Raw genomic sequence first — 13,272 nt, 5'->3', positions numbered from 1 at the left:
TCAATCTGTTGAAATCAGAGCACTACATTTTGGCCACCGTGCTCGATCCTAGATTTAAAGCCTACCTTGGATCTCTCTTTCCGGCAGACACAAGTCTGCTTGGGTTGAAAGACCTGCTGGTGAGAAAATTGTCAAGTCAAGCGGAACGCGACCTGTCAACATCTCCTCCTTCACATTCTCCCGCAACTGGGGGTGCGAGGAAAAGGCTCAGAATTCCGAGCCCACCCGCTGGCGGTGATGCAGGGCAGTCTGGAGCGACTGCTGATGCGGACATCTGGTCCGGACTGAAGGACCTGACAACGATTACGGACATGTCGTCTACTGTCACTGCATATGATTCTCTCACCATTGAAAGAATGGTGGAGGATTATATGAGTGACCGCATCCAAGTAGGCACGTCACACAGTCCGTACTTATACTGGCAGGAAAAAGAGGCAATTTGGAGGCCCTTGCACAAACTGGCTTTATTCTACCTAAGTTGCCCTCCCACAAGTGTGTACTCCGAAAGAGTGTTTAGTGCCGCCGCTCACCTTGTCAGCAATCGGCGTACGAGGTTACATCCAGAAAATGTGGAGAAGATGATGTTCATTAAAATGAATTATAATCAATTCCTCCGTGGAGACATTGACCAGCAGCAATTGCCTCCACAAAGTACACAGGGAGCTGAGATGGTGGATTCCAGTGGGGACGAATTGATAATCTGTGAGGAGGGGGATGTACACGGTGATATATCGGAGGATGATGATGAGGTGGACATCTTGCCTCTGTAGAGCCAGTTTGTGCAAGGAGAGATTAATTGCTTCTTTTTTGGTGGGGGTCCAAACCAACCCGTCATTTCAGTCACAGTCGTGTGGCAGACCCTGTCACTGAAATGATGGGTTGGTTAAAGTGTGCATGTCCTGTTTATACAACATAAGGGTGGGTGGGAGGGCCCAAGGACAATTCCATCTTGCACCTCTTTTTTCTTTAATTTTTCTTTGCGTCATGTGCTGTTTGTGGAATGTTTTTTGGAAGGGCCATCCTGCGTGACACTGCAGTGCCACTCCTAGATGGGCCCGGTGTTTGTGTCGGCCACTAGGGTCGCTTATCTTACTCACACAGCTACCTCATTGCGCCTCTTTTTTTCTTTGCGTCATGTGCTGTTTGGGGAGTGTTTTATGGAAGGGCCATCCTGCGTGACACTGCAGTGCCACTCCTAGATGGGCCCGGTGTTTGTGTCGGCCACTAGGGTCGCTTATCTTACTCACACAGCTACCTCATTGCGCCTCTTTTTTTCTTTGCGTCATGTGCTGTTTGGGGAGGGTTTTTTGGAAGGGCCATCCTGCGTGACACTGCAGTGCCACTCCTAGATGGGCACGGTGTTTGTGTCGGCCACTAGGGTCGCTTAACTTACTCACACAGCTACCTCATTGCACCTCTTTTTTTCTTTGCGTCATGTGCTGTTTGGGGAGGGTTTTTTGGAAGGGCCATCCTGCGTGACACTGCAGTGCCACTCCTAGATGGGCCCGGTGTTTGTGTCGGCCACTAGGGTCGCTTATCTTACTCACACAGCTACCTCATTGCGCCTCTTTTTTACTTTGCGTCATGTGCTGTTTGGGGAGGGTTTTTTGGAAGGGCCATCCTGCGTGACACTGCAGTGCCACTCCTAGATGGGCCCGGTGTTTGTGTCGGCCACTAGGGTCGCTTATCTTACTCACACAGCTACCTCATTGCGCCTCTTTTTTTCTTTGCGTCATGTGCTGTTTGGGGAGGGTTTTTTGGAAGGGCCATCCTGCGTGACACTGCAGTGCCACTCCTAGATGGGCCCGGTGTTTGTGTCGGCCACTAGGGTCGCTTATCTTACTCACACAGCTACCTCATTGCGCCTCTTTTTTTCTTTGCGTCATGTGCTGTTTGGGGAGGGTTTTTTGGAAGGGCCATCCTGCGTGACACTGCAGTGCCACTCCTAGATGGGCCCGGTGTTTGTGTCGGCCACTAGGGTCGCTTATCTTACTCACACAGCTACCTCATTGCGCCTCTTTTTTTCTTTGCGTCATGTGCTGTTTGGGGAGGGTTTTTTGGAAGGGCCATCCTGCGTGACACTGCAGTGCCACTCCTAGATGGGCCCGGTGTTTGTGTCGGCCACTAGGGTCGCTTATCTTACTCACACAGCTACCTCATTGCGCCTCTTTTTTTCTTTGCGTCATGTGCTGTTTGGGGAGTGTTTTTTGGAAGGGCCATCCTGCGTGACACTGCAGTGACACTCCTAGATGGGCCCGGTGTTTGTGTCGGCCACTAGGGTCGCTTATCTTACTCACACAGCTACCTCATTGCGCCTCTTTTTTTCTTTGCGTCATGTGCTGTATGGGGAGGGTTTTTTGGAAGGGCCATCCTGCGTGACACTGCAGTGCCACTCCTAGATGGGCCCGGTGTTTGTGTCGGCCACTAGGGTCGCTTATCTTACTCACACCGCTACCTCATTGCGCCTCTTTTTTTCTTTGCGTCATGTGCTGTTTGGGGAGGGTTTTTTGGAAGGGCCATCCTGCGTGACACTGCAGTGCCACTCCTAGATGGGCACGGTGTTTGTGTCGGCCACTAGGGTCGCTTAGCTTAGTCATCCAGCGACCTAGGTGCAAATTTTAGGACTAAAAATAACATTGTGAGGTGTGAGGTATTCAGAATAGACTGAAAATGAGTGGAAATTATGGTTTTTGAGGTTAATAATACTTTGGGATCAAAATGACCCCCAAATTCTATGATTTAAGCTGTTTTTTAGTGTTTTTTAAAAAAAAACACCCGAATCCAAAACACACCCGAATCCGACAAAAAAAATTCGGTGAGGTTTTGCCAAAACGCGGTCGAACCCAAAACACGGCCGCGGAACCGAACCCAAAACCAAAACACAAAACCCGAAAAATTTCAAGTGCACATCTCTAATTTATACGCCACTGCCAGTGGAATTATAAGGCAGAGTCACTGGAATTATACGGCAGTACCACTAGACTTATACGGCAGTACCACTGGACATATACGGCAGTATCACTGGATATATACGGCAGTATCACTGGACTGGATTTATACGCCAGTACCACTGGATTTATACACCAGTACCACTGGACATATATGGCAGTATCACTGGAATTATATGGCAGTACCACTGGACATATACGGCAGTATTACTGGACTGGATTTATACGCCAGTAACACTGGATTTATACGGCAGTACCACTGGACATATAAGGCAGTATCACTGGAATTATATGGCAGTACCACTGGACATATACAGCAGTATCATGGGACTGGACTTATACGACAGTACCACTGGAATTATACGGCAGGATCACTGTATTTATACGCCAGTACCACTGGAATTATACAGCAGGATCACTGGAATTATACGGCAGTACCACTGGATTTATACGGCAGTCTGTCTGACGTGCCTACTTGGATGCGGTCACTCATATAATCCTCCACCATTCTTTCCATGGTGAGAGAATCATATGCAGTGACAGTAGACGACATGTCAGTAATCATTGGCAGGTCCTTCAGTCCGGACCAGATGTCAGCACACGCTCCAGACTGCCCTGCATCACTGCCAGCGGGTGGGCTCGGAATTCTTAGCCTTTTCCTCGCACTCCCAGTTGCGGGAGAATGTGAAGGAGGAGATGTTGACGGGTCACGTTCCGCTTGACTTGACAATTTTCTCACCAGCAGGTCTTTGAACCTCTGCAGACTTGTGTCTGCCGGAAAGAGAGATACAACGTAGGTTTTAAATCTAGGATCGAGCACGGTGGCCAAAACTTTCTGCTCAGCGGTGAGGTCACTTTCGGTCAACCGCTGAGCAGAAAGTTCCCACCATTGGTTACAATGGAGCGCATAGGCGCTACATTGTAACACTGCCGTGTGCCGCCTGTCAGACAGTACAGGAGCACACAGCCGATCAGGAGGGTACCACAACGTGGCGCTCCCTGATTGGCTGAAGAAACCCACTTAGACAGAAGTCAGAGTGGGTTTCTGGCATTCGGGGAAAGGGGACCCATGTGAAAACATGGGTCCCCTTTCAAAGCGTGGCTCGGGTCTCCGTTTTTTTATTTTAATCAAGTACGTGGATTACAAATGGATTCGCCAAGGAGCCTGGTACCCTGGATCTGGTGAGTATAATTTATTCAACAGGTACCCCATGGATTCTACTGGAGAAGAGGACCGACCTGCGTGTGAACATAAGGTAAGTATGTATGTATGTTTGTGTGGATGTATGTAATAAATCTTTACTTTCAAGGTGTGTGTGTCTTGTCTTTTTTTAGATATTTTTTTAGTATTAGTACTACAGGTACCAGCGGGCCCGTTTTTCCGCCGCATGCTGGTACTTGTGGTTCTCCAAGTACCAGCATGCGGGGGAGGCTTGCTGGGACTTGTAGTACTGCTAGTAAAAACAATATCTTTACATTTTCAACAAAGGCTATCAGCCCCCCATCCGCAGCCCATTGGATGGGGGGGACAGCCTCGGGCTTCACCCCTGGCCCTTGGGTGGCTGGGGGGGGGGGGACCCCTTGATTGAAGGGGTCACCACTCCCCCAGGGTACCCCGGCCAGGGGTGACTAGTTGGATATTTGATGCCACGGCCGCAGGGCACTATATAAAAGTGACCCCCGGCTGTGGCATTATCTGTCCAGCTAGTGGAGCCCGGTGCTGGTTTTAAAAATACGGGGGACCCCTACTCTTTTTGTCCCCCGTATTTTTGGAACCAGGACCAGGCGCAGAGCCCGATGCTGGTTGCTTAAATATGGGGGAACCCCTGTCAATTTTTCCCCCATATTTCTGCAACCAGGATCGGCTCAAAGAGCCCGAGGCTGGTTATGCTTAGGAGGGGGACCCCACGCATTTTTTTTGTGTGATTTTACAGTGTTTATTTAAAAAAATTAAAAAATGAACCCCAGCATGGATCACACAGATCCGGCCGAGATTCATTGTGATAAAGTCGGCAGTGTTTTGCTAATCACTGCCGTAAAAAACGGGAAAAAACCACGAATGACATCGACATCGGAACAAATGAAAATGCAGAATACGACAGCTTAGTAAATTAGTCGTAATAAATTCAAAAAGTTGCAAGTTTACACTTTCATGTCATTCGTGATTGAACTTTGACCTTTTTCCGAAAATTACGAATGTTAGTAAATATACCCCACTGTCTCAACACAGTGACTCGAATCATCAGGAAGTGTGAATGATTCGAGTCACTCACTGTTTAATGAGTCGAGACAGCTGCAGCAGTAGCTTCTCTCAGACAGAGGGAGGAAACTCAGTGTGTCCTTCAGTCAGTGTCTTCTGCTGAGTGTCTTTAGCTGTGATTGGCCAGAGGCTATACCAGGTGACACCCAGTGGGAGGGGGGAGGGAGCAGTCACGACTCACCAGTCAGTGAGTGCTGTGCTGCTGAGCCTGATCCATTTTATGAATCATGGGCCCTCATTCCGAGTTGTTCGCTCGGTAAAAATCTTCGCATCGCAGCGATTTTCCGCTTAATGCGCATGCGCAATGTTCGCACTGCGACTGCGCCAAGTAAATTTGCTATGCACTTAGTAATTTTACTCACGGCTTTTTCATCGTTCTGGCGATCGTAATGTGATTGACAGGAAATGGGTGTTACTGGGCGGAAACAGGCCGTTTTATGGGCGTGTGGGAAAAAACGCTACCGTTTCCGGAAAAAACGCAGGAGTGGCTGGAGAAACGGAGGAGTGTCTGGGCGAACGCTGGGTGTGTTTGTGACGTCAAACCAGGAACGACAAGCAGTGAAATGATCGCAGATGCCGAGTAAGTCTGGAGCTACTCAGAAACTGCTACGAGGTGTGTAATCGCAATATTGCGAATACATCGTTCGCAATTTTAATATGCTAAGATTCACTCCCAGTAGGCGGCGGCTTAGCATGAGCAAATCTGCTAAAATCCGCTTGCGAGCGAACAACTCGGAATGACCTCCATGATTCATCCTGAGTCTGCCAGTGAGTTGAGACAGTTGTACACTGTGTAGACTCAGTGACTCAGTGAATGGATCTGATTCATGCAGCATAAGCCTGCAGGAGGTGGAGCATACTTGCCTACTCTCCCGGAATGGCCGGGAGGCTCCCGAAAATCGGGTGACCCTCCCGGCCCCACGGAAGAGCAGACAAGTCTCCTCTTTTAACTTACCCCCTGCCCGGCCGCCCACTTTGAGAGTAAAGTGGGCGGTCCGGACAGTAGATGACGCGATTCTTGTTGAATCGCGTCATCATAGTCACGCCCCCTGCTATAAAATGCCAGTTATAGCGGCATTACCGAGCGGGGGGGGGGCTCAATGGTGTAACCCCGCCCTCATTCCGCCTCTGTCCCTCCTCCACCCCGCCCCGTTCTGCCTCCTCCCCGCCCACTCCTCGTCATTTTCTTGCCCAGCCCCTCCATTGAGCCGTCCTGGCAGCTCTCTCCCGGAGAGAGCTGCCAAAAAGTAGGCAAGTATGAGGTGGAGCCCCTGGGGTACAGTGTTCTCAACTCACTGTACCACACTGTGATTGTGGGTGGCAAACTCCCTGGAGGCTAGATAGTGGATAGATACCTGTGGTGCATTTTAGTTTTAGTTTTGCAGTTTGCTGACAGTGACCACCAGTATATATAGCAGTACGGTACGGAAGGCCACTGCTCTACCTACCTCTGTGTCGTCAAGTATACTATCCATCTAGATTCTATACCTGTGGTGCATTTTAGTTTTGCAGTTTGCTGACAGTGACCACCAGTATATATAGCAGTACGGTACGGAAGGCCACTGCTCTACCTACCTCTGTGTCGTCAAGTATACTATCCATCTAGATTCTATACCTGTGGTGCATTTTAGTTTTGCAGTTTGCTGACAGTGACCTCTAGTATATATAGCAGTACGGTAAGGAAGGCTCTACCTACCTCTGTGTCGTCAAGTATACTATCCATCTAGATTCTATACCTGTGGTGCATTTTAGTTTTGCAGTTTGCTGACAGTGACCACCAGTATATATAGCAGTACGGTACGGAAGGCCACTGCTCTACCTACCTCTGTGTCGTCAAGTATACTATCCATCTAGATTCTATACCTGTGGTGCATTTTAGTTTTGCAGTTTGCTGACAGTGACCACCAGTATATATAGCAGTACGGTACGGAAGGCCACTGCTCTACCTACCTCTGTGTCGTCAAGTATACTATCCATCTAGATTCTATACCTGTGGTGCATTTTAGTTTTGCAGTTTGCTGACAGTGACCTCTAGTATATATAGCAGTACGGTAAGGAAGGCCACTGCTCTACCTACCTCTGTGTCGTCAAGTATACTATCCATCTAGATTCTATACCTGTGGTGCATTTTAGTTTTGCAGTTTGCTGACAGTGACCACCAGTATATATAGCAGTACGGTACGGAAGGCCACTGCTCTACCTACCTCTGTGTCGTCAAGCATACTATCCATCTAGATTCTATACCTGTGGTGCATTTTAGTTTTGCAGTTTGCTGACAGTGACCACCAGTATATTTAGCAGTACGGTACGGAAGGCCACTGCTCTACCTACCTCTGTGTCGTCAAGTATACTATCCATCTAGATTCTATACCTGTGGTACATTTTAGTTTTGCAGTTTGCTGACAGTGACCACCAGTATATATAGCAGTACGGTACGGAAGGCCACTGCTCTACCTACCTCTGTGTCGTCAAGTATACTATCCATCCATACCTGTGGTGCATTTCAGTTGTGCGCAGTATATATAGTAGTAGGCCATTGCTATTGATACTGGCATATAATTCCACACATTAAAAAATGGAGAACAAAAATGTGGAGGTTAAAATAGGGAAAGATCAAGATCCACTTCCACCTCGTGCTGAAGCTGCTGCCACTAGTCATGGCCGAGACGATGAAATGCCATCAACGTCGTCTGCCAAGGCCGATGCCCAATGTTATAGTAGAGAGCATGTAAAATCCAAAAAACAAAAGTTCAGTAAAATGACCCAAAAATCAAAATTGAAAGCGTCTGATGAGAAGCGTAAACTTGCCAATATGCCATTTACGGCACGGAGTGGCAAGGAACGGCTGAGGCCCTGGCCTATGTTCATGGCTAGTGGTTCAGATTCACATGAGGATGGAAGCACTCATCCTCTCGCTAGAAAACTGCAGTGCCACTCCTAGATGGGCCAGGTGTTTGTGTCGGCCACTTGTGTTGCTTAGCTTAGTCACACAGCAACCTTGGTGCGCCTCTTTTTTTCTTTGCATCATGTGCTGTTTGGGGACTATTTTTATGAAGTGCCATCCTGCCTGACACTGCAGTGCCACTCCTAGATGGGCCAGGTGTTTGTGTCGGCCACTTGGGTCGCTTAGCTTAGTCACACAGCTACCTCATTGCGCCTCTTTTTTTCTTTGCATCATGTGCTGTTTGGGGACAATTTTTTTGAAGTGCCATCCTGCCTGACACTGCAGTGCCACTCCTAGATGGGCCAGGTGTTTGTGTCGGCCACTTGTGTCGCTTAGCTTAGTCACACAGCGACCTTGGTGCGCCTCTTTTTTTCTTTGCATCATGTGCTGTTTGGGGACTATTTTTTGAAGTGCCATCCTGCCTGACACTGCAGTGCCACTCCTAGATGGGCCACTTGGGTTGCTTAGCTTAGTCACACAGCTACCTCATTGCGCCTCTTTTTTTCTTTGCATCATGTGCTGTTTGGGGACTATTTTTTTTGAAGTGCCATCCTGTCTGACACTGCAGTGCCACTCCTAGATGGGCCAGGTGTTTGTGTCGGCCACTTGTGTCGCTTAGCTTAGTCACACAGCGACCTTGGTGCGCCTCTTTTTTTCTTTGCATCATGTGCTGTTTGGGGACTATTTTTTTGAAGTGCCATCCTGCCTGACACTGCAGTGCCACTCCCAGATGGGCCAGGAGTTTGTGTCGGCCACTTGTGTCGCTTAGCTTAGCCATCCAGCGACCTTGGTGCAAATTTTAGGACTAAAAATAATATTGTGAGGTGTGAGGTGTTCAGAATAGACTGAAAATGAGTGTAAATTATGGTTATTGAGGTTAATAATACTATGGGATCAAAATGACCCCCAAATTCTATGATTTAAGCTGTTTTTGAGGGTTTTTTGTAAAAAAACACCCGAATCCAAAACACACCCGAAATCGACAAAAAATTTTCAGGGAGGTTTTGCCAAAACGCGTCCGAATCCAAAACACGGCCGCGGAACCGAATCCAAAACCAAAACACAAAACCCGAAAAATTTCCGGTGCACATCACTAGACTCGAGACACTTCACTGAACTGAGTCATGTGTCTCAAGTCTCAACTCAGTTCAGTGAATCACTTTGCCCATGACTATCTGGCACAAATAGATGATATCTCCAAGTGCCGGCACCAACATTTTCAGCTTTGCCTACAATGCAGTAAACAAGCTTGAGGTAAGCGCTGTAATGGCAGACAGGGCCGGATTATGGGAGGGGCGACAGGGGCGATCGTCCCTAGGCCCCCACACATTACGGACCCCCACACACTTGCTTAACTACCGTAGGTTGGCATCTTCATTCTACTGTTAGGGCCCCTGTGAGCGCGTATTTGCGCTGAGCGTCGGCGCAGACTTCTGCTGTGTGTGTGCTGCTGGAAGGGGTTGGGAGGTGGGGGGATGCTGTGCTGCCCGACGCTGCTTCACTGTTCTGTGGAGGCAGAAAGGAGAATGCACCGTTTTTCACGCTGACTAGTGCGGGTGAGGGGATGCCGTCTGTCGCTGCTCTATGGACGGGAGTTTATAATGATATCTGGTGAGTGTGCGGGGGAAACGGGGGTCGGGCGGCAGGGTAGAGGTTGTGCTGGATGCTGCAGCAGCATTACATATGCCGGGATGGGGGGGGGGGGGGGGGGGTCTGTTGCTCTTTATGCTGTGCCCTCCTCCTAGCTCTCCTCAGATATGTGCATATATATATATATATATATATATATATATGCACATATACATATTCACACACTGTGCTCATATATATATTTATATATACACATATATAGTCCGCCTAGCCTCGTATATCTATACACACACACACATATATATATATATATATATATATATAATATATATATATATATACACACATTGGGGGAGATTCAAATGTTTGAAAAGTCGGTTGGGTGTCTTTTTTCCTGTCTATTAGGTAGGGAAAAACAGACACCTAACTGACTTTTCAAACATTTGAATCTCCTCCATAGTGTCCGCCTAGCATATATACATATATGTGTGGTGTGTATATACTGTATGTGTACATTTATTTTATATGTTTTTAAACGTGTGTGTGTTTGTATACGTGTGTGGTTGTGTGTGTGTTACCACAGGGGCATAGCAGTGCCGGTTTAGCGAAATGATGGTGTGTGGGGTGGGGAGTGTTCAGGGGCGTTTGGCAGTAATCTTATTAGTGGAGGCCCCCACAACTTCATTGCCTTGGGCCCCCACAGGCCTTAATCCGTCCCTGATGGCAGAACTGGGTGCACAAACAGGGCCGCACCACCACAGCCCTTGCAACTGTCTAGCAGGGTACTGGTACAGCACCCTGCATCCAGTAGCTTTGCTGAAGTGCTGATTGAAGCATCCAATGGTTGTCACGGGCATGCACCCTGCAGTGTGTAGTGCCGCCCAGAGTGTCCAGATAGCTCTCATTTTCTCGTCCTCACGTGATGTCATGCAGGGTCAGTGTTGTACAGAAAGGTTATTAAACAAATCAGAGAACATGCGTCATTCTGAAATAATCTTTACCTAGTACATTCCCACAGGAGCAATGTGACATGCAAATGAAGGGGTCATCATTGTCATCACATTCATCCTCATTAGCAGCAGCAATGCATCATAGCCACAAAGTGCTTGAGAAGTGTTCAGAATGCGGACATATCGCAGCCACCAGTGTCCCTCTACGGGGTGTGAGGTAAAATGGTTATTATTGGGTACAGTAAATCTCGGTGATGTGAACAGCTGCAGATCATGACTGCCTATAGCCAAATATGAAATTACCCCTAAGACTTACTCGCATAGGAGTTGGTAATACAATTCATTAGGTTTAGAAACAGGTTGGATACCTCTCTTGCAGGAAAAGACATCAGCCATTGTAATTGGTAAATTCAATAACTAGGGTAACTGTTCAAGGAATTAATCTGATTGCCATGACTGGGGTCGCATCAAACAAAGTATCAGCAGATCTTGTATTGTTCTATCATGCCAACATCGGCCCTCATTCATCAACAGTTGCAGTTTTGCTAAATTAGCAAAACTGCAACTGCTTGTGACCGCATGCTGGGGGGCCGCGCAGCACAGGGCAAGGCTGCCCAGCATGCTAATAGCGGTCAATGATGCAATTGCAATTCAATTGCAATCTCACCGCTGAATATGGGAAGTCCCCCCAAGCCTGGCTGTGAAGGCAGTTGGCCGTCGCCATTTTCAACTAAATGTCCTGGATCCGCCCCATTTTTGCCACGCCGTCATCGCCTCTGCCTGTCAATCAGGCAGAGGCATTTGCATAAAAAAGATCGCAATGCATGGCCTGCGCATGCGCACATTGGGACCTGCGTGTGCGTACTGGCCATGAGAACTGCATAATGCAAACACACTGAGGATATCCCCAATATGAATGAATAAGGCACAGGGGCGTAGGGCCATGGCGCCGTTGACAAATTTCGTACTGTGCATGTGCGGCATACTTGCCTACTCTCCCGGAATGGCCGGGAGGCTCCCGAAAATCGGGTGACCCTCCCGGCCCCCCGGAAGAGCAGGCAAGTCTCCCGATTTCGGGGGTCCCCCCCTGCCCAGCCGCCCACTTAAAGAGTAAAGTGGGCGGTCCGGGCAGGCGATGACGCGATTCTTGTTGAATCACGTCATCATAGCCACGCCCCCTGTGGGACAATACCGGTAATAGCGGCATTACACAGCGGGGGCGTGGCTAACATGACGCGTCCCGCCGCCACGCCCCCGCTGAGCCGTCCTGGCTGCTCTCTCCCGGAGAGAGCAGCCAAAAAGTCGGCAAGTATGATGTGTGGCTGCCATTTTGGGTGTGATTTTTGCCGCGGCTGCAGCGCCCGTCGTGGGACTCTGGACAGGTAAGTATTAAACCAACATGGGTGCAGTGTGTGCAGTGTGGGGCCCCCCTGGACCCAGGTGCCCGTGTGTACCGCACACATTGCACTCATGATAGAAACGCCAATGATAAGGCCCATTGACTATAAAATTAAGCCAAATAAGGACCAGATCTGCTCAAGCTAAGTCTTTTCTATTTACCACAGGACTACACCCTTTATAGGGGGACATTTACTAAGCAGTGATAAGAGCAGAGAAGTGAGCCAGTGGAGAAGTTACCCATGGCAACCAATCAGCACTGACCTAACATCTATAATTTGAATACTATAAAATGATAGAGAGCTGCTGATTGGTTGATGGGGCCACTTCTCCACTGGCTCACTTCTCCACTTTTATCACTGCTTAGTAAGTGTCCCCCATAGTCTCTAAAACCAGTACTACTGGGAATTACGTGCTAGCATGGCTCATATAAAATGACTGTGATATACTGTATAGTAATGATTTAAATGGCTGAAAATACTGTGTCTAAGTGAAAGCATAAAATATGGGCTTACTTGGATGAGTGCCGACAACTGTGAAACTCAAAGGAAAATATTTGGGGAATTGTAACGGAAGCTGATGGTGAACAGTCTGTGCAAAGAGAAGCTTTTTCCTGTCATTACACTTAATAAATGAGCATTTTCCACAATAAATTTTCTCTGTCGCTTACAATAATATGGTGCGGACATAAACAAAATATGTTTCTATAAGAAATTAGGTGGTAATGTCATTGACAGAAGAGATAATAACAGCACCAGACTTACGGAGGAAATATTCAGCAGTGTCTGCTTCATAATCTGCATCCTCTGGAAAGTGATCAATCTGTTTGCACATGCCTTTAAAATTACCTGGGGAGAGAAAATGAAAAATGTTTCAGAATTTGCTGTCTCCGTCTTGACCCACTTCATCATACGCTCACTAAACAGTCAGAGGTCTATTGCCAACGTGAATTTCCTCCTGCTATAAGTCCAGCAAGGGAAAACATTCTGCAGCTGATTGGTAGATGAGAATTTTCTGTTCAGTACAAACTTGCACATTCAATTTCCCTTAAAAACTTCAGTTCTTACCACTATCATTTCCAGATTATTCTACTTATTCATTGTTTAAAACCAGATGAAAAACCTATGACTGACCCCCAATATTGGGCACATCAAAATGCCTCCTAGAATGTCATGCGTAGAA

General features: G+C 47.8%; 1 protein-coding gene across 2 annotated transcripts in view; it reads right to left on the bottom strand.

Moving 5' to 3' along the window:
* The window catches only part of CACNG2 (calcium voltage-gated channel auxiliary subunit gamma 2), a 364,493-nt gene that overhangs the window by 33,420 nt on the left and 317,801 nt on the right, over positions 1–13,272 (bottom strand). For both annotated transcript variants that reach the window (XM_063938814.1, XM_063938813.1), the window contains exon 2: positions 12,855–12,938. In XM_063938814.1, coding sequence (XP_063794884.1) covers positions 12,855–12,938 — 84 coding nt within the window. The remainder of the gene's footprint in view (positions 1–12,854; positions 12,939–13,272) is intronic.

Source organism: Pseudophryne corroboree, chromosome 9 (assembly GCF_028390025.1).
Source record: "Pseudophryne corroboree isolate aPseCor3 chromosome 9, aPseCor3.hap2, whole genome shotgun sequence".
NCBI lineage: Eukaryota > Metazoa > Chordata > Amphibia > Anura > Myobatrachidae > Pseudophryne > Pseudophryne corroboree.
This window is presented reverse-complemented; position numbering and strand designations above follow the sequence as displayed.